This window comes from Hippopotamus amphibius, chromosome 3 (genome assembly GCF_030028045.1).
Source record: "Hippopotamus amphibius kiboko isolate mHipAmp2 chromosome 3, mHipAmp2.hap2, whole genome shotgun sequence".
NCBI classification, from domain to species: domain Eukaryota; kingdom Metazoa; phylum Chordata; class Mammalia; order Artiodactyla; family Hippopotamidae; genus Hippopotamus; species Hippopotamus amphibius.
In genome coordinates, this window is record NC_080188.1 from 133,263,214 (window position 1) to 133,285,479 (window position 22,266).

At 44.6% G+C, this 22,266-nt stretch overlaps 1 protein-coding gene across 3 annotated transcripts; it reads left to right on the forward strand.

Annotated features, from left to right (window-relative positions):
- Window positions 1-3,056: 3,056 nt before the first annotated feature.
- On the forward strand, window positions 3,057-7,484 carry FCRLB (Fc receptor like B). 3 transcript variants are annotated; one of them, XM_057729149.1, is made up of 6 exons: window positions 3,057-3,102; window positions 3,375-3,395; window positions 3,751-4,005; window positions 5,586-5,852; window positions 6,478-6,768; window positions 7,069-7,484. In XM_057729149.1, the coding sequence occupies exons 1-6, from the start codon at window positions 3,072-3,074 to the stop codon at window positions 7,482-7,484; spliced, it is 1,281 nt and encodes a 426-aa protein (XP_057585132.1). In that variant the 5' UTR covers window positions 3,057-3,071. The 3 variants fall into 3 exon arrangements, with proteins under 3 accessions (XP_057585132.1, XP_057585130.1, XP_057585131.1); XM_057729147.1 differs by having other exon boundaries at window positions 3,072-3,102; window positions 6,623-6,768; window positions 7,069-7,284; XM_057729148.1 differs by lacking the exon at window positions 3,375-3,395 and having other exon boundaries at window positions 3,072-3,102; window positions 6,623-6,768; window positions 7,069-7,284.
- Window positions 7,485-22,266: the final 14,782 nt, after the last annotated feature.

The window sequence follows — 22,266 nt, forward strand, 5'->3', positions numbered from 1 at the left end:
AAAAATGGGTAAAGAAACTGAGTAGATGTTTCTCAAAAGGTGACATAGAGATGGCCAACAGGTATATATTATAAAAACGTGCTCAATGTCACTAATCATCAGGGAAATGCAAATTAAACCCACTATGAGATATCATCTCACACCTGTCAGAATGGCTATCATCAAAAAAACAAAAGATAACAAGTGTTGGAAAGACTGTGGAGAAAAAGGAACCCTTGTGCACTGTTGGTGGGAATGTAAATTGGTGCAGCTGCTATGGAAAACAGTATGGAGATTCCTCAAAAAATTAAAAATAGAACTGCCTAATGAACAGTAATTCCACTTCTGGATATATATATCTAAAGGAAATGAAATCGTATCTCAAAGAGATATCTGCATTCCCATGTTCATTGCAGCATTATTCACAATAGCCAAGATATGAACACAACCCAAATGCCAACAAATGAATGGATAAAGAGAATGCAATATATGTGTATATATATTATATTATATACACTATATATTATAAGATTTTATATACATGTATATATTTGTAATACACACAATGGGATATTGTTCGGCCTTAAAAAAGAAGAAAATCCTGCCATTCACAACAATATGTATGAACTTGGAAGACATTATGCCAAGTGAAATAAACCAGACATAGAAAGACAAATATTGCATGATCTCATTTATGTTGGAATTTGAAATAGCCAAACTTGTAGAAGCAAAGAGTAGAATGGTGGTTGTCAGAGACTAGGGAAGAGAGAGAGAAAGTAAGAATGAGGAATCGACTCGCGAGATTATAGAGGCTGAGAAGTCCCCTGATCTGCCATCTGCAGGCTGGAGACCTAGGAAAAGATAATTCAGTCTGAGTCCAAAGGCCTGAGAACCAGGGGAGTCAATGAGGTAAATCCCAGTTTAAGGGCGGGAGAAGAGGGGGTGAGATGTCTCAGCTCAATCACTGAGGCAGGAAAAAAAAAGAAAAAAAGATAAAGGCAAATTCCTCTTAACCCTGGCTGTTGTTCTAAGAGAGAAAATAATATCTAAAACACAACACCTTATGTAAATTAATAATACTAAATATTTTCAAGCATAAAGAAATGCATGTATGAAGGATTAGATAGTAAACACCCAGTGGGTGCGCATGTGGGGGAGAGGAGAATGGTAAGGCGAATGAAGGTAAAAAATAATAAAACAGGGGAGGGGACTTGAAATGACTAGTGATGAGAGGCTGCCGTGAGCATAAGGGACAGAGCAGATTTTAGAGTGAGACAGATTTCTGGTCAAATACCAGTTCTATCACCACAGTTTCTACACATGTGAAATGGAGATAATAGTAATCCTTCCTTAAAGGACCCTTGTGGGGATTAAATAAAGTTGCATCTGTGAAGTACTTGGGGTGGTGCCTGCCCCGCGCGCTCACGCACTCACGGCTGCAGCACTCACTGAACGGAAGCTGAGGTCACCATCGATAGCAACAGCAGCAATATCCCATCATCATCCCTGAGTGATAAGAAGCCGAAATAGAGCTGGCTCTTGTAGACTAAGGGAACAGCTGATGGGTGCATTACATTCTTATCATAGAGGGGGTGGCCTGGTGCAGAGGTCAGACCTTGAAAGCAGGTTGTAGATGATGTGGGGAGGCCCACGTTGGCCCCCGACCAGGCATCAGGCAGGCCGTGGGGAAGCTGGGAGCACTGCCTAGCCTGTGCCCTCCTAAAGCAGGCAGTTTATAAACTCTGTTCCCGGTGTCTAGTTCTCTCCCTCCCCCACTCCTGAGCACCTTAACAATTACCTCCCTACTTTTCAGACCCATACGACTCTCTCTCTCTCTTTTATCAAAACCTGCTCTCAAAACAAGATCTGAAGTGATCGGCATAATTTAAAAGACCAATCACATTTCCCTAAGGGGCATCTTCATTTTAACAAGGACTATAGCACGTTAAAGAAACTACGAGGGAATTCTCAGAGTGAAGTTTTGGGCATCAGCAAAGAAGAGGGGAAGAGACTGTATTAAAGAGAGCTGATGGGGTCTGATAATCGATCTCCTTCCTGGCAGAGCTCCAAGGGAAGGAGGTGCCCCAGTATTAAACAGACGCGAGTGAGGACAGAGAACAGTCCAAGGAGACATACTATCAAGTTGGAAAATTCATTAAGTATTTACAGGTGAATTCAGGTTCCCCACTGCTCAGGGTATGATCGCATAGCTTGGAAAGAACAAGAAGTAGAGTCGGAAGGACGGTTCTGAGAAGCTTCTGAGGGGCTGATGCAGTGACTTCTCTAACACAAGTAAGGACTGTTAGAACGGGGGGCATGGCTGGGGACAGATAGAAGGAAGGAAGGCACAATGAGTGGAGATGCTACAGGGTGAGATCATTGGGAGGGCAGGAAAGAAGAGTTTCCTAATTTCTGAAGGTTCAAGGTTTCAGGAAGGGAAAAAGGGAAACACATAGCACTTCTATTTTTGACTGTGATAATGTAAGACAGTGACACAGAAGGTGGTTGGTGAGTCATGCTTTTCCGTCTATTCCCCCGTGGGAGGATGTGAACTCTGGGTGCACAGAATCCAATGTCAACCCCACTAGGCCTCATACCAATGTCTGTCACCAGGAAGTGAGCAGAATAAATGTCTTAGGTGGACCTTGAGGACATGAAGATGTCTTTCTCAATTGAGGCTTATAGGGCCTGCTGGAGGAGCGGAAGGAGGTGGGATGGGAGTGGAAGTTTTGGGGAGCCTGAAGGTGGCAGGGTCACCTGCCAAAGACTGGGGTCCTATGAGGCTCTCTTGGGCTGCAAAGGGCACAGACTCTGCTCAGCAGGCCTTCTCTACAAGAGTTGGGGCTGGCCTGAGATGTGAAGCGGCTTCAGGGGTAGTAGGTGGGACCATGTCTGGTGCTGAGAATTGACACATACCCAGCCTGTCTCCTGCTCTCTCCAGTCCACCATCTTCAGGAATTGGGAATGGGCGGGAGAAGCAGCAATGCCTCCCAGGACTCAGTGGTCAGCGCTGGCCACCTTCTCTCTCTGTCTTCCCCCACCCCATACCAGTGCATCCCCGTTGTTCTGCAGCTGCTCCTGGCAGATCCATCATGTGGGAACTGACAGCCCTCCTGCTCCTGGGTGAGTGCTCAGTGAGCTAACAGCGGCATAAGGACTTGTGTGTGTGTGTGTGTGCGCGCGTGCGCACGTGTTGGGGGACGAGTCTATCCTCAATTCATCATTTATTTTTGGAGAGGAAAAGAGGAAGGGGATTTGTGAGAGCTGAGGGAAATAAAGGCAGAAGAAAAACAGGTCTTGAGACTTGTTGAATCTTTCCTATGGTCAAGGAAGTCTGTTTCTTTCCTTTCATCTCCAAAATTTTCCTTCTTGCTTCTTTGTTTCTTGTTTTGCAGTTCCAAGCAGTGGGCAAGCTGGTGAGTCTTACAAATCCCTCATCCCAATTCTCTACAACTTCTGCTCCAACCATCCTAAGTGACCTGCTTGGGTACTCCCCACTTCTTAGCTGTTCTGGGGTAGTGTGTCTTTACATGGCTCCTCAATTCCAGTGGCTCAGCTTGACTGGCACTGGCACTTAGAAATGGGTGCTGACCAAGGGATTTATCTGTAGCCCAATGTAGTCTCTCCTCTCGCAGGGATGGGCTGGTATCACGGGCTGGGTCCTGGATGACGGCGTTTTCTGAGATTTCCCAACCTCAGACCTCATCTCTGGGCACCTCACCTTGATTCTCTTTTTCACATTGCCCCCTCCCATACCCCACCCTCTCCCAGCTACTCTGGAGAAGCCCACATTGTCTCTACACCCACCCTGGACCACAATCTTCAAGGGGGAAAGGGTAACCTTGCGGTGTGATGGGTACCATCCTCTGCTCCTGGAGCTGCGTCCCATCAGCACTCTCTGGTATTTGGGCCACCTACTCCTGCCCTCTCACAAGAAGAGCATCGAGGTGCAGACACCAGGGGTGTATCGATGCCAGACACGGGGAGCACCTGTCAGTGACCCCATCCACCTCTCTGTATCCAATGGTGAGTGTTTGAGCATGAGAGAGGGTCAGCACACATGTCCTCTGGCAACGCTGGCCCTTCGGTGGGAGAGGACACTGGGCCACTCCCATTGGGGCAGGAAGGAGGGGGTTCTATTAAGTCTCTGGGGGCAGGCAGGGGGCTGCCTGGCACTATGTGAGAGATGCAGTAAGGCTTGTGTGGCCCCTAAGGTCCCCTTACCATCCTGGCACAGTGGACAGTAAATAAACATTTCTGTTCATTTACTAGCTTGGAAGAGAAGAGGCTCCAAGGACCGGGGATACTAAATGGAGAACTTTAGAGGAGGGGGGTTGGGCAGGGAGGGAAAGGGCAGAGCAAAGCAGAAAAAATGAGGGTCCTCGGGCAGGCTGTGTGGGGAATTACTCTTGCTCGAACAGTGTGATGCTTTTCTGTGCCTCCCAGTAGTAATATAGGGACAATAATAGTATTTATCTCTTTGGTTGTTGTGAAGATTAAAAATGAATTATGATAGGTTGTCAAAGAAAAAAGCAGATGAACAAAGCAGTTCATCAAAATTTTACTACAGACATGTACACATGTGATTGTAAGAGCCAATGAAGAAACGGATTCCCTGGGGGATACTTAAAGGCTTGCCAAACAGGATAAGAGAAATCACAATAATTTGTTAATTAGGGCACAGGACTGCCTATTTTGTAGGGAATATTATGTCATTTTAGTTTGTTAGGCTATATTTTGTACTCAGAATTTAAAGATTATCACTCGAGGTTCAGATTAGCATTTACACTTCACATCCACACTCTGTGGTTTCTTGTTTGGAAACTGATAGCGAGTACAGATAAGATAGTGAATATGAGGGACGGTAGTTACTGCTTGCAGAACTGAGTAGCATAGAGATTGTGGCTATTACTTGAAGAATTCTTTCTCAATGTAAAACACCTAAAGTGGCATTTAGCAGACACTAGGGCTATGTAAGTGTTAGCCAGGATGATGATGGTGATCAGGTAAAGAGGGGTGTTGTGGGAGGTGCCTAAGGCTGGGGGTGGCGGTCAGGAAACTTTTCTCCAGGAGGTAGGATCTAAGCCCAGAACAGCAGGATAAGTAGGCCTCAACTAAAGCAGGCGAAGGGGTCTTCTTGGCAGGTACGAAGGCTCTGGGCTCCGAGCAGGGCCAGTTCTCCCAGCAGTCCAGTATTGGTGGACTTAGCCTGCATTAGGACTGAAAGGTGGAGAGGGAAAAGCAGATATGGGGCAGGGGAGAATCCTGAGATAGTGCTGAAGAGGTAAGCAGGGGCCAGGTCAGGAAGGCCATGATGCCATCCTAAGAAGTTTAAACTGGATTCTGATGGGCACTATTCTTTGAGGCTGGAATCAAGCCCCAGGCATCTTTGTCTTCTTAGTACTTAATAAAAGACTGGCCTTCCCCTTTCCTTCCCACTCACATTCTGATGCTTCCTGTTCTGAGGCTCCTGGGGTGCCCAGTGAGGGAGGATGGAGTTGGTGAGAAAAGGGAAGGAGTGGGGGAGCAGGGAGGCGGAGAAGAATGGGAGACCCCAAGGGCTGGACTTTCTCTTGGAGTCAGGCTTTCTGTGCTGTCTGTCGTAGACTGGCTGATCCTGCAAGTGCCCTACGCTGCGGTGTTCGAGGGCGAGCCGCTAATCATGCGCTGCCGCGGTTGGTACGACAAGATCGTCTACAAACTTCACTACTACCACGACGGCCAACCCGTGCGCTACTTCCACTCCAGCGCCAACTACACGGTGCCCCAGGCACGCGCCAGCGATAGTGGGCGCTACCAGTGCTCTGGCACCATGCGCATCCCGGTGGAGAGCGCGCCCATGTTCTCCGCCAAGGTGGCCGTGACCGTGCAAGGTGGGGGAGACTTGGGGCCGGGGAGGGAGGCAAACGAGCCCTGGGAAATTCTGGGACAGAAACCGGGCAGGGAAAGGAAGGGCGGAGGTTCCAGTAGCTGACACTTGGCGGGTCTCTCTGCGGGACCGCGTACGCTTTCTTCTCTCCTCCCGCTCAGTGAAGTCGCACCTGACCTGTAGCCGGCGTGGGGGCAGGTGTGCCTTCTCCCTTACACGGCCGTCTTCTTACTCTCCGCTGCCCCAGCCAGAATGACAGCGGCAGTCGTTGGGATCACTGTGGGACTGGGGCGAGGGCACTGCTCCTGGGCGTCCTGCGAAGCAGGCGCAGCGACCCCCTTCTAGGCTGGGGAACCCGAGCTGGGTGTCAGCCGGGATGTGACACGAGGCGTCTGCCCTGGTCCCGCCTCCTTTCAAGTTCTCCCTCTCTCTCATGGATTCGTCCCCCACATTTCAAAAGACTTTCCTCTCTCCATGTGTACACACAGTCTCCTCCCTGGTCGGCTAGGGGCCCTCGTGGGACCGGAAGGGGAGAGGGGTAGTGGCACCGGGGACGAGCCGGCCCCGGTTTCCCGGGACCCTCGCGCCGGCCTAAAGTGTATCCTTAGCCACCGGACCCCTCTCCGCAGAGCTGTTCCAGGCGCCGGTGCTGAGGGTGATGGGCCGGGCGGAGGCTCGCGGCGCGGCCCTCGGCAGCGTGTTCTTGCGCTGCGAGACGCGCCTGCACCCGCAGAAGCGCGACACGCCGCTGCAGTTCGCCTTCTACAAGTACAGTCGCGCCGTGCGCCGCTTCGACTGGGGCGCCGAGTACCACGTCCCCGAGCCCGAGGTCGAGGAGCTGGAATCTTACTGGTGCGAGGTGGCGACCGCCACCCGCAGCGTCCGGAAACGCAGCCCGTGGCTGCAGCTCCCGGGGCGGGGTGAGTGAATGTCCTTCCGGAAGCCCACCGGCGCGCAGCCCACCTCCCCCGCACTCCTCCTCCCTCTCCCGCCTGCCTTCCAGCCCCATCCCCCATCTTCACCTTCCCTCCTCTCCACCCTCTCCCTTCCCTCCTCCCCACCGCTATTCCCACTCTCCTCTCACCCCTCACTCCCCTCGCTCCCTTTCCCGCCTGGGCGCTTCTCTCCCACCCTCACCCGCATCCCTTGCCCCCTCCTTCCCCCGCAGGCGGTGGGAGAAGGATTTCAGCCGCGCGGTTCTCTGTGTGTTGCGTTCACAGGTTCTCCCCTGGACGTGGCGTCCACCACTGCCCCGGACCCACAGGCCGCGGCCTTGGCGCCCGGTAACAAACCACTTTCCTTCAGAAAGCCCCCAGTGTCCAGATCGGTCTCGTCGGTCACCTCAGTACCTAACACCACCTCATCCGGGCTGCTGTTCGCCGGAGGTGGAGCCCACACTGCTGGGCCACCGGACTGCGCTCCGCCGACGCCCTTGAAAGAAACCACTGGAGCCCTAAAACCCGACGTGGACCTTCTGCTTCGAGAAATGCAGCTGCTCAAAGGCCTTCTCAGCCGGGTGGTCCTGGAATTAAAGGAGTCACACGCCTTCCCAGAGCACAGGGAAACGCTCGAGACCCCCACTTCCCACTCTGCTGTGAGTCAGGGAACCCCCGAGACCACTACTGTGGAGAGCTGAGGGAGGGGGTGGCTTCTGTCCCCTCTCCAGGCGGATCCATCCCTGGTCTCTCCTGCTTCCTATCACGTGGAGACCTTACAAAGCCATCTCTGTTTGCATCCCTCTGTCTTGCTGTGGTTCATAAAGTGTGGTGGCTGACATGTCAATCTCACACAGCACATCTGAGCAGTTTGTAACCACAAGGCCTTCTCTCTGATCTCTTCCTTACTCTCACAGATTTCAGTAAGGAAGTAGAAACCTGTTATTTACTACTTTGTGGTTTATGTTTGGAAGTGAATTTAGTCACTCTTAGCTTTTCATATAAACCCACCCAACATGTATTTCAGCACAGGCAATTTTTTGGTGCTTAAGGTTATTTGATATTAAGTTCTTTGGAACACTTAAGAGTCAAATTGTAATTATTCATCATGAATTTAATGTCAAATTTTAAAAGACTTTCAGTTTTGTTTCTGATGCGTTTACACCCCCAAAGTCCTGGGCTCTGGCTTTAGAGAGGGAAAGGGACTTGTGTGGGCCTCCCATTCCAGGTTATAAGGGTCAGGGTACTGTTAAACTCACACAGATGCACCTCCTGTGCCAATGTAGTAGACAGACTGATGGGCTCTGGTGGCAGCAGGCAGGCCATGCTCACTTTAGCCTAGATTAAACAAGTGGTACCATTTGCATCAAGAAATCTCTTTGAAGAAATTTTAAGACAAATTCTCAAAATTGCTGAATTCTAGTTTTTAGCAGTTTCTTATTTCCCTAAGAGCCATTCCAACACTAACACACAATTCAATTTTTTTTAAGTCCCTCATATGCCTACTATAAATATTGGTTCTCTGCACATCTGGTGTGACTTATTCCCAGGAGGTTTCTTTCTCATTGGGTCCATACCCTTCATCAGTTAACATTTACTGTTAAGGCTTAGAAGTGATAACCTTACCCCCTCCCCCATCCTTCTCCTTGATAGATATTGTCACAATTCAATTTCATATTTCTTTTTGAGCGATTTACCAGAGTAACATCAACAGCCTTCATCCTTTTCTTCTTAGTATTATCTTCACCATGTTATTACTACAAATTCACTGAAATTATACAAGGAGAGAGGCAAGCATGTACACACATAAATTACAATGCAATGTGATAACTGCCCTATGAAACACTGGGAATTCAGAGGAGGAAACTGAATCTTGAAGGCAGAGCAAGATTTCACCAAGTGGAGATGTGAAAAGATTGAGGGGTAGGACATGCAGGCTGAGGATGCAAAGGCAAAGAGACATGAAAGACCATAGTTGTTTTTAGAGCTGCAAATATTTGGAAGTGGTTGGAGAATTATGTGTATTTATGTGTGTGTGTGTGGGGGGGGTGTATTTAGGGAGAAGGTGGAAGGAGATGAACATTGGGAAGTAGAAAGGGATCAGAACATGAAAGTCTTGTTAAGAGATTTTTTAACCTGTTGGGTATTAAGGATGGATATTTGGAAGCATTCCTTATTGAGGGCATCAATAAGCCTTACTGGGGAAGAAGCTAACTTAAAATTACAAAAGAGCAATCAAATAAACCTATCTCAGTGGATATTTGCTTGACCCTGAGAAGGTGTGTCCAGACCCTATAATCCAGTACTGGGTTTCTGGTTTACAAGGGTCTTTGTGGCTTTGATTTCAGCTTTCTAATGCAGTCTTAGCACACTTCCCAGAACTCTTCCCAGCAAGCCTTCCCTGGCTAACCCCACTCTACTCCAGTGGCCCCATTGTAATTTTATGGCACTGAAGTTTCTGTCGTCCCTGATCTAGATAGGAAGTGACTAGCGTTAGGGTCAAGAGGCTAGGTAATCAAAGAATCTCAAGTCATTAAAAAACAAATCAGTTGATACGTGTAACTGATTCACTTTGCTGCACAGCAGAAGCTAACACAATGTTGTAAAGCAACTATACTCCAATAAAAATTAATTTTAAAAAACCAGTTGATCACTTTTTAAGAGAGCAAAAGAGTGAAATGGCTATTCAAAAGAGAGTTTTATCTCTTCAGTATCTCCTCATTCACACCTTGTTAGCAGCCCCCATATCTTTTTTCCTGTTCTGCCACCTACCTCCATTTAGGGCTAGGGATATAGGGAATGGAGAAGAACAAGTACTTATGGGTTAGAATGATGTGTGTGTGGTGGGGGATGGAGTGACTTTTATGCTCTCTAATCTCCACTGTCTTTAAGCCCCCCAGCTTTCATTGATCTTCCCCTACAATACCTGTTAATGGTCTCCCAGGAAGACCTGCACTAAGGAAATACCAAGAAATATCAGACAGGCAGCTTACTGGCCATGCTTCCCTGGGGGTGGGAAAGAAGTCCTCACCCAGCTGCTATTTCAGGTTCCACCATGCGTTTTGGGAAACAGAAGGTTGGCTAGCCCAGACTGCCTAAGGAGAATCTCAAGCTCATTTCCAAGCATCAAGCGTAGCAACAAAATGCTGGAGAAGCCTGGGCAGGAAGCCACTTCTCTCTGGTTCTCTGATCACTTCTGTGTCTCAGACTCAGACCTTGACCCTAAAACTGTGGGTGTCCATGCCAGACACCAGGCAAGGAACCCGAATGTCCTCCATCAGAGAGCAGAAAGGGTTCTAGCAAGTTTCATTTGGATCTCAGCTTTACTCTCCCATTCTGTCCTCCCTGAGTCTAAGTTTCTCTTCTGGACTTAACTCTGAGGGAACTCAACTCTTTGGGTTCTACATTTAGGACTTTTTTCCTGAGAGAGTGAATCAAATCCTCTAAGTTAAAGTCCAAACTCCTTATCACGACATATAGAGCAGTCACACTGACCACTTGCTCTTTCCCCAGCACACCAGCCTCTTTCATACTTGTATGTCTTTACATATACATTTGCCTCAACCTCTATTGGTGGGGCATGGGCTGTACAGGCCTTCTGAGTTCAAGCTCTCTCATTTGTAAAAAGAGGGAAGTGAAAACACCCTTACAGAGAGAGACAGACAGACTTTTTCATTATTAGAGATATTAAGACAGGGGATGCTAAGGCACTTAGAAGCATGGAGGAGGAGCACTAAGCTCAGTGTGGAGGTTCACAAATCACTTTCCAGAGAGATGACATCTGCCAGTCCCTGTTGATGAACTATTAGATTACTTCTGAACTTTTTGCTGTTTTACATTATGCTGCAATTAATATTCTTACACTTATATCTTTACACACGTATTTGAATATACGCATGGGATAAACTCCTAGACTTAAGTAGAATTCCTGAATCAAAGACTGTGATTCTTTTTAAATTTTAATAGATATTGTCAAATTAGGTGTGAGTGAGTTTCTCTTACCCCAGTCAGGAGAGCACATCATTATAATTACATATTTCTTAATTAGACCCAGAGAACTGTTACTGAGTCCAAGCTAGCTCTGCTCACTGCACGACAGGCCAATGAATTGGAGACGAGCTGTTGAGGCAAGCAATACAACTTTATTTGGAAAGCTGGCAGACTGAGAAGATGGCAGACTAGTGTTTCCTAAAAACCATCTTATCAGGGTCTGGATGCCAGTTTCTTTTGTAGAAGCAGAGAGGGAGAGGATGTGACGAAGTAAAGGGAAAAGGCCATCAGTCTTACAAAACATCTTCAGGAATAACCAGCCTGGTGGAGGGGATATGTTAATTTCTTCTTTTCTGCAGCCATTCACACAGGTGGGCAGGGCAGATTGTCTCCCTGTGAACTGAACAGAGGCACTTTAGTTTAACATTCAGGCAGAGGGGCAGTGTTCCCTGAGGCAGGCCATCATGTATGATTATAATAACAAAAGCAGCAAAAAGCAAAGGTTAAAGTCAAAGAAACAGATCTAACATGGAGTGTGATTTAGCTCTTCCCTGCTACAATTCCCCACTGTCAATGTCCACTCCACAGTCTTGTGGAAAAAGGGGTGACAACGTTCTAACTGCTCTGTCAGGTGGATCTTTCTGGGAGTGTCCGCCAGTGGTGTCAGTGTTCCAAATGTTGAGATTTGTCTTTCGTTCCGCTTTGGAAATGTCTACTTCCCACCTGTAAACTTAAAAAATATTCACAACCTAAAAGTTGAGAGTTATCAGGAATTTTAAGGGCTCAAACCCAGGAGGTCACATCTCAAGTTAAGGAATTTAGCATTTTTCTATGTATGGGAAGATGCAAGAGGCTGGACTCACTGAAATCACTTTTTTTCATGTGTACCACAGCTGTCTAGGGCCTATATCCTGTATTTTTACTTCCCGAGTTTCCTCAGGGCTCACCGTAGAAAGTGGCTGCATCTGATGGCTGTTAGGTGGCAGGTCTTCTTCTCTTTCCTGAATTTCCTTAGGGTTCACCGGCTCACATTGGAGGCCTGCAGTTGCTGATGACTGATCTTCTCCTCTTGGTCAGGAATTTGATCAATATTTGGGAGACATTTCATGGTGAAATTTTGTCCCATGGTGCTGGGAGGCTCATACCAGGTCAGGCAAAATTTCTTTATATGCCACTCCAGGTGCTAACTTTTGGATTAGGCCCTATTGATAATTAAAGATTCTCTGGATCCTCTGTCTAATTATGATGCAGGAGACATTTATCCTTGTTGCTTCTTCCCAAACCTAGAATCGCATTGTTGCAATTTTAGCCAAAGAAGTTTTGTTGGAGGCCTGGTTACACATTGGGTAGTGCAAGAGACAACAATCATAAAATAGACAGGATATAAGTAAGGCAGCTAGTAACACTGACAAAGACATAGTGCAGTGGGGAGACACGAAGCACAAACAATTTGTAAACAAAGAAGAAATTAAAACAAAGATTAGTGTAATATTAAGTCCTCAGGAGAGCCAGCTGGAAACACCAAATGCTGGCAAGATACTTTATCAACTTGTTGTAGGTAAAAGGTTTATCCGAAAAACAAGGATTAAAGCCAGCATATTTCCCAAAGTCATAAGGTTGTAAATCATATTTACCAGTTCATTTAGTCCCATGTAATTATCCCTTTGATCTGGATGAAATAATCAGGTTTTCCATTGGTTTTGTCATTTGTTACCCAGTCCAGTGATACTATCTAAAGGCTATCAGAAACTTATATTTGTTAAAAATTCCTTTTTTATCAGTCTTCTCAAAATCTTCATTTTGTAAAAGCATCAGGACAAAGCTTAAAATAGCATAGTTAAAGATTTGAGTACAATGCAATTAGCAGGAAACTTGTATATAACATTTAAAAATAACTAGTATTATGATGGATGACATATCATGACATATCAGATGTTAGGGATTCCATATAAATTTTGGAATATCTATATAAATGACATTTATCCATACATGATAAACTAAGGTTCATCTCCAATCACTTGACAATGTTTTTGAAGTAATTTAACACACCAAATAAACTTAGTTTGACATCTCTCTCTGAGATGTCTCAGAGATGTTCTTTCAAGTATCCCAGAGTCAGCTAGAAGCTAAAAAGCTTTAGTCAGATTTTGATATTTGGGAAGATTGTTAAAAATACCAAAAAGGTTTTAAAACACAACAGGATCATAGGTCACTGTGAAACAATACTTATTCATTTAACCAAAGTCACAGAACAATTGAAAGAAAACAAATACGGATCACCTAAGGGCTCAGAAATTCACAATCCGTTATCAAAAAAGAACATTTTTAACAGATCAAATTCCAGTCTTGTATTAAGTTAACCTAACAAAATCCATTTACTTAGTTAACTTCAATCTAAATTTAGTTAGTCCTGACCACGTATAAAACTTTCTCAGGCTCCTCCCTGTTACAGAACCTCTTGACTCTCTATCTCCTGTTGAATTCCCCCAGCTGGATCCTGGTAACATTACTAGGCTTGTGTTGTGCAACAGCCCAGCAGTGTAGTCCTTCCAGAGTCAATGTCCTGTTTGTAATCCTAACCCATCTGTCTTTTGAATTCGTGTTAGCTGGTCTGCAGTTAACTAAGGGAAAGTTACTCCTAATTACATTTTCTTATTAAATGCAAACTTTCTGCTAACTGGAGCTCTTATTCCAAGCCAGAGCATCCTAGTTCTTCACCAAATTCCCAACATGTACTACAGTTTGCCCATATTTGCTTAGTTTATTCCCCAGTCACTACACCTGCAAAGATAATTGGTTTCAATGCTTGACATTCTAATGATAATAAGAGGACTCATATAATTGTACATCCCTGTTTCAGCTAACACCTGAGGCTAAAGAATTGTATAGTACACATTAGTCTTTTTCAGTTCAAAGGAGCCAATTTCATTACAGTGATGTAGGAGATGACCACTCTCCCATTTCTTTACAGTTAATATGCTCTTAATGTAGCATGTTAAATTGTAATAGCCAAGCTAATTAGCTTTGGACCTAGAGGTGGCAGAGTATAGAGGTTAAGAACCCTGGATAAGCAGTTAATAGACTTGGGTTCAAATATTTTTACTATTTACCAGCTTTGTAGCCTTGGGCAAGTTACTCTGTCTCTGAAGTTGTGTTTCCTCATCTGCAAAGCATAATAATAATATCTTCCTTACAAAATTGCTAGAAGGATTAAAAGAGATTATGCAAGTAACATACTTGATAGAAGCGGTAAATTGTTATTATGACTGTAATTCACCGAATCTAAAATGACATTGACTGTAGGATGCATCATTAAAGAGCATACTAAGAAAGGAAATTGTGGCCAAGCAGCCACACAATGTCTTTTAGGCTTAATGAGAAATAGAAAATTAAAAGATTTTAATCACTCTAAATATGCATAAAAAGATAACATAAGGGAAGTAAATTGGGTAAGTTATTCCTAAAACTATTTCGCTTCCGGAGTCTGATTTTCTGAATAACTTTTCCGAATAACTTTTCCACTCAGATTTATCAAAGTCTGCATTTTCCCATTCTTATAACATACTCTGTCCTGTAAAAAGCATTAGTAATGCAGTGTTTCTTAAAATAAGCCGTAACAAGAGTAACAGTCATAGTTGCCAGACTGTAGCCTGGTTTTGCAAGTATCTGGAATTAGCTGACTTTTGACTTCTGCTTCCACTTCTTCTCACAACCTCTGAATGTTTCACCTTCATCTCTAGAAATTTCTCCCAAGATGCTCACACCCATTCTTAAATTTGGATGCCGGTACTTTAATGTTCATGCTTATTTAAGCAATGAAAACCATGACAAGACGACAATTATAAGATGCATCATGGTTTCAGAGATGTTAAATGTAGTTTGAAAAAAAATTATTTCTTAGAATTAATAAAATACAAAATGTACCCGAAAAGCAAATCTAGGAAAGCAAATTTCAAAATGTCTAGAAAAAAAGTCACATATGACCCTACATGTAGCCTGAGACTAAAGGTGGACTTCTTTTGAGTTGAATTGGAGGTCTTCAAAAATCTGAAAGGAATTTAAAGTCTTTTTAGTTAAACCGAGAAACCACTTATTGAGACCTTCTAAACTTCTCCTGCCATGTGGCCATGCTTGACTTTTTGTGAGGATGTGATCCTCTTTACCTCCCAAGAACAGCCAACTCTCTCTTAGGATAGCTTTGGCAATTAGAAAGTTCTCTCTACTCATAATGAGCAAACTGATGTTGTTATAGTTTCCACTCACTGTTCCTCCTAGGGTTACACAGAGCAGATCTAATTCCTGGTCCTCTTGTCAGGGACTTAAATGTTCAAAGACACTGCTTAGGTTATGCTTAGTTTTCTTAAAGATAGACATTGTTTGTTTCAGTGTTTTCAGCTGTTCCTAATTTTGAGTTCCTTCTCCATCTAGGCTTTTCTGAGCACATCTTTATATTTGGTTTAAAATGTGGCACCCACAACTGAGTGCAGTTTCTAAGGTGGGTGTATCCAGGGAGGATGAGGCAGGAAGGCAGAATTTTATCTTTATTTTTTACAATTAAGCAATTGCACTTGTGACAGGATGTCAAAAGTGATATTTCATGATACAATGACATGGCATTCTGAAGTCAGGTCATCATATGTAGAATTTACAAAGGAAATGGTTAAGGATCTGTTCCCTGACTTTTGGACTCTGAAATCACATCAAGGAGATAAAAAGGGTTCAGAGTATGGAGAGGAGAAAGGGTCTGTGAAGACATTTCTTTGCCATGTGAAGAGTCTCCGTCACAATTCTTAACTTGCAGTGGGGAGTTTTGGGAAGCTTACCCTCTCCTCATCAAGCCTAATGAGGGAGATGCCCATGGACTCACCCAGAGAGATTTGAAATATGTTCCCCACAGTTGGGAGACACAGGGAACTAGGCCTGACTCACTCCTGAGAAAGCTAAGGTGAATTGTGGCTGTAGGATGGAAGAGCCTGTTTTGCGATTCTGCGCTGCAGAAGTTGCTGAGGCAAAGCCATGTGTGTATGTATTTCCATGGTCCATGAAAGACAGAGAGCTGGCATGGGTTCCTGTACAAGAAGGCCACCAGGAGGGGTTGAAAAAAGCACTAAAAAGCTGGAGATGAATCTAGATTCCTAGGGGTTGAGGAAAGAGGTACAAGTGAACACCTGGAAGAAAGATGCATCTGCCTTGAGCAGATCTCCCAAAACAAACACCCCCGAAAAGGCCACAGAAGTGCCCATGGGAGAAAGAATTGGCCATAGTCACCTCCAAGCAGACAGAGCAGGAAGCTGCCCAGCCCAAGAACTTTCTACTTTCTTATCCATCCTCCCTCTCTTCCCTATTCTCTCCTACTTTGGCCTAGGTGAGGTGAAAAGGAAACAGACACTAAAGAGAGGGGGACGAGATATGGAGAGAGAAAGAGAGGGAGAAACCAATCAAGCTCCTTTCCAAAGTCAGGATCTAAACTGAGTAAGTAGGAGGACAAAATGTTACCTTTGAATTAACAGTGAAGGTTTAGGGTTTCCCTGATGGCACAGTGGTTAGGAATCTGCCTGCCAATACAGGGGACCCAGGTTCAAGCCCTGGTCTGGGAAGATCCTGCATGCTGCAGAACAACTAAGCCTGTGCACCACAACTACTAAGCCTGCGCTTTAGGGCCCCTGAGCCACAACTACTGAGCCCATTCACCACAGCTACTGAAGCCCGCGCACCCAGATCCCAAATGCAGATTGTGATTCAGTGGGTCTGAGGTGGGACCTGAGAGTCCGCATTTCTAACAAGTTCCCAATTGATGCCAGTGCGGCTACTTCTTGGGTCATATTTTCAGAAGTAAGGGGAGCAGAAGATTACCCCATTGAATGAATTTTAAATGGATTATAAAAGATTTTTAAAAAGCTGCATTTGGGGGAATTCCCTGGTGGTCCAGTAGTTAGGACTCTGTGCTTCCCACTGCAGGGGGCCCAGGTTTCATCCCTGGTGGGGGAACAAAGATGCCACATGGTAAGGCAAAAAAAAAGAAAAAGGTTCATTTTGATCATGCTGTGAATTGTGCTTTCAACATATCCTGTCTGCTATTGTCCCAAGAAATGGATGCTCAGGGCCCTGCCTCTCATCTCAGCACCACAGAGCTAGAGCCTGGACATTGGGATCACTGCTATTGCTGCTGCAGAAAAAAACAACAGCTTCCTCTACCTGGTTTCCAGGAGCAACAGAAGCTGCAGAAGTACAGCCTCTGCCTCACTTTCACCTTCCATATGTTGTCCAAGGGCTTCTGAGTGGCCAGACCTAATCTATATCCAGTATATACTTGCAGGGGAGTCTCAGTCCCTTTCAGCTTTCCAGGCTCTGCAGCCCAGAAAGGCACTTGAGAAGGTAGTGAGGTGGATGTTCATCCCATCTCCATAGACAATAAAGGGATGAGTCCTACCTAGACTTTTACTGCTGTAAAGGACCTAGAGATTTAGTCCAACTTGTTAATTTTAGAGATGAGGAGATGGAGACGCAGAGACTAGATGACTTGTTAGTGGTGGGGTAGAAATAGAGCTCAGGTCTTTTGACAAGGAGTTCAGTGTAACCTAAAGGACAGCCACTCTCCCAGGAGTCAAGCGATATTGTCCAGCCTCATTAAGCTTATTTCTTGCAAACCTACCCAAGACACTGTTTTCATCTAAGGCATAGCTCTTCAACCTCCAATTTATATTTATGTAGTTCATTTGGGGGACCAAAGTGCAGAATCTTATATTTGTCTTTTTTGAACGTTGTCTTTGTTAGCTTAATAAGACAATTTTGGATCCCAATGTAGTCCCTCTCAGCTGTAACACATGCAGATTAGTAAGCATGTCTTCTGCACCATAATCCAAATCACTATAAAAAAAAGTTGAATAAAACAGATTAAAGAAACTTAGATGATGGCTCTATCTCACTAGAAATTTCTCTCATGATTGCTATTGATCCATTTTTTGTCTCTTTGGGTACAATTGTTTAACCAGTTATCAACCTACTTGATTGCTCTAATACCCAGGCTTTATTTCTCACCCTTATCCACAAGGACATCTGCCTGAAAGACGGGAGAAATACAGCTTCAGTGGGTGAGTATTTCTCCTAATTTGCCTGTTCAGTCATTGTCAGAAACAGAACAGGCTATCAGGGCAAGACTATTCTTGGTAAGCTCATGCTGGCCCCTAGCGGATGCTTCTTCTCCTCACTTGCCCTCCTCCTCACCCCCCCCCACCACACTCCCCCACCTTCTTCCTCATCCCTTTCCCCTCCCCCTCCTCTACTTCTTCAATTGAGGTAATATAGTTGACATATAACATTATATTCATTTCAGGTCTATAAGTAATGATTTGATATTTGTATGTTGCAAAATGATCATCACAATAAGTCTAGTTAACATCCTTCACATAGTTACACAATTTTTTTTTTTTTGGTGATGAGAACCTTTAAGATCTACACCCTTAGCAACTTTCAAACAGTATTAACTATAGTCACCATGCTTTCTACAGTTGATAATATTAGAGTTAACATTGCTGCTTCTTTTTATAAGTGCTTACAAGACATTCCTGCAGTAACCTGCATCATTTTGGATTAGAGGCAACCAGTAATCGTTTGACAGTCTAAAAGTATAGAAACAGATGGGGCTCATCCATTTAGTATCCCACTATTCATTTTCCATTTAGTGACCCCACTAAGGGATTCTGAGCCCCGCTGTGAAAGGGGCTGTGGAAACATGAGGCTTGTGCAGGACACATAGGAGCCCTTTCCCTCCACAGGGGCTGCAAGTCCGTGTGGCTGCTATCAGGGCTGGGTGTGGCTGGTGGGACTGAACATACGTCCCAGGACCGCTTGTGGAGTCTCAAACAAATTGTCATTGTTTAGCCATATTGGGCACACACTTAGTGAAACATTCTCAAGTGTCTCAGGCCTCATACCCCTGTGCCTTCCCCCGCACTGCTTGCTCTGTGTCCTCCCACCACCTTTCTAGCCCTTTCTCCCTCACATCTCTCTCCTTCATCTGTGGGAAAGACCCAACTCAAATGCCACCTTCCCAGAGAATTTTTTCCAGTTCCCTCCAGCCAAAATCAGTGTTTGTCTGTTTGTTTTTGTCTGAGTCCCGAAGCATTTTCTTTGTACTGTCAGTTTAACACATGATTTGTGTATTCGCACCCCTGTCTACATAGCGGAAACTTGAGTCTAAGGGCTTCATCTTATCCCATGCTGCATCCCCACTTTGGGACCATACAAAAATGCTTCTATTGAACATCCAAATCTAGTTTTTTTTCTCTTTACTTGGGCAGTTTCCTCCTGCCAGCTTGGATGTTTGTTAATGGCCTATCTCTGTTTTCAGTTCTCATGGCTGGGGATGAGTAATTATTGGAAGATATGAGATAGTGGATATGAAACACACTTAGAAGCAGCAGTAGAGTATATTTGGTAGTAAGGAGGGGCAAGGAACAGCATTTTAAAGGATTTAGAAATATTCTGTGGACTGACCAAAGCTTTACAGGATTTCCGATTTTTATAGTTTAAAATCATTTAGGGAAGGTTAGAGCAGGCATTATTAGCCTTGCCTTTTTAGGGTGGGGCCACTGAAATTCAGAGGGCTTAACTAGTTTGGCCAAGTTATATAATTAATACATGATGGAACCAAAACTTAAGTCTAGGACTTGTGCATACAAGTCCAGAGCTCTTTCCATAACAACACACGGCACTACATTTAGGCAGCAAGAGAGCTCCAAAGGTTGTAACATTGGGAAGGGGCAACTGTGGCCATTCTCTGTATTTCGTTTGTCTGGGGAAGAATGGAGGGAGAGGAGTTCTGCAAAACTTAACCCAGCAAACCTCTGACATGCAACAGGGAACATCTGTGGTCTCCTTTGCTCTACTTATCTGACTCTTTGTTTACCAGTTTCTCCTTCAGTCAAAAAAGGAACTGAGAGCACAACCCAAATATCACCCACCAGTTCCTGCCCCAGTGTTTCTCAGATGGATAGTCCTACTATGTGATGAGTTTGTGAATATTGGGGGTGGGGGGGAGGACACAGTTGGGAGTAAGGCAGGAGGAGTCGTTGGGTCAGTTGACCAAGCTGTCCTTACATAACGAGGGGGCTTCAACTCCATTCAGTCATCTCAGGTCCCAGGGTTTGTGGAGCTGAAGTTATTCCCTCAGAATCTTGACAACAGGTGCCCTTCTAGGGAAGGAGGCCACATGTTTACAAAGACACAGACTCTACATTAATAAGTGGACTTTAGGATGTGGTTATAGCTGCGTGGTTAGTTAGGATCCACTTTCCGCTAAGTCTCATGGCCATTGAATTTCTGGACTGATCACACTCAGTGATTTATCTCTGCTCAGCAGCTTCCTCAGGACAAGCCATCTGGAGCCATTTCTCCCTCCCTGCAGCTCAGCCTCTCCTGCACGGCATCCTCTCTGAGCTGCTTCTGGTGCAGTGGTTCAGCTTGGGATTTCTTTCTCCCACTAATAACACATGTTGATAAGTTAATTCTTATTAGAACTCTGCAATATGGTTATAATACTTCTATTTTGCAGGTGAAGAAACTGAGGCTTAGAGAAATCATAAAACTTTCTACAGGCACATGATCACATATTGGTAGGTAATAGGGTCAGAAGCAGCTTGGGATTCAGACCTAGGTTTTCTTTGGCTTCAGACTGTGCCCATCAAAGACAGTACCAAATCTGTCTTCATCACTTTCTAGGTATCCACCTTCTACTCACAAACACAGACAAAATAATAGAATTATGTTTATTATCACCCATTTATATTTTTGTTCAACATTTTAATTTGGGGGCCTTAAAGTACATTTCATGTATATCTTCATAACTGTCCTGGATCTTAAGTCCCATTAAGAACATAATTAGCAAACATTTACTAATAATTCATTGGTTGTAGGAGGGCCCTGGGTAACGTGATGGAGATAGAAAGAGGAACTTGTCTCTGGACCATGATGGGGAGGCCATGGGACAGAAGAGGGGAAATTTCCCTGCTCATTGTTCAGCACAGATATGCACTGACAGCAAATATTTTTAAAGATGAAAATGATAAATCATACATGTGACTGTGCTCTAGAAGATGAAAATTTTTGAGAAACAACCAAAGAATAGGAAGGCTGGTGATGTGTAGTCTCATGTGATCAGGACGTTATACAGAATGGGCGAGTGTCTTCTTAAAGTGCAAGCCACCACATAATTGACTATCTCTTAGAAGTTTTGCTTAATTCGTGTCTAACAACGATGCAGGCTTGCTCGTGATAAAACGAACAGGGGTGTGTGTGTGTGTGTGTGTGTGTGTGTGTGTGTATGCGCGTGTGCGCACGCACCGCACGCCTACCAATCCCTAGTACATACAGCCTTTTCCCCTCTCCTCTCGCTCTCTAAAGACACATTTCCTTCCCCGAGCCTAACATCTTGCTTTTCTTGCAGGTTGCCATATTCGCTTTCCCGTTTCAGGGGAGGTACAGAAAGTGCATCCTGCCAAAGGACACATGTGCCACCTAGTGGCTAGGAGTACAAATACAGAAGCTGGTAGATACACGTCCGCGCTGGGAACTGCGGCATTACTCCCCCAGATACATTCAAGGAGCAGGGCTCTGTGGGTATTCAAGAGCAATTCAGATGTGTCTCCTACTCTCATCCTCGAAGGAACTTATATTCATCTTACGGAGTTGAGGAAGAAAAGCGCATTTCCAATAGAAAACTAATAAAGCTGAGGGAATGATTAGAATGCTTTAATAAAATGTCCAGGAAATCAACCCTTAATTGTCCCCCCCCCCATTTTTCCAGAATGTAAATATCTATGATGTTAACAGTGAATATTTTAGCAATACTGGTTGAAAAAGATTAAAACTATATAGAAAGAAGTGTATAAAGCCTATCATGTAAGTCTCCTCATGCCAGCTCCCAGGAATAACCACTGCTAACAGTTCAGTAATATCTTTCAATATTTTCCATACACACACACACACACACACACACACACACACACACACACACACTCTTATATGCTTAGACATGCTTTCTATTTGTAAACCAGCTTCAAAAATTTTATAATATAGCCTAGCATCGACCTCTTCATTTGTTATCTTTTTAAATAGTTGCCTAGTATTTTATTGAATGGATAAAACAACTTATTTAACCAATCCATTACTTGTAGTTAGTTAGATGTTTCTAGTTTTTCACTATACTACACAATGGATGCTGTATCAGGGGTCACCAGGCTCCTTCAGGCTTGCTGAGTCACTGGAAGGACTCACAGAACTAAGAAGAGCAATTATACAAAGTTATGGCTTATTCCAGTGAAAGAATACAGATTTAAATCAGCAAAGAGAAAAGGTGCCTGGGTGAAGTCCAGGAGAAATCAGGTGCAAGCTTCCAGACACCCCCTCCTAGTGGAGTCACAGAGGCACTTGCTTAATTCTCCCAGTGATGATGTGTAACAACACATGTGAAGTATAGCCAAACAGGAAGGTCAC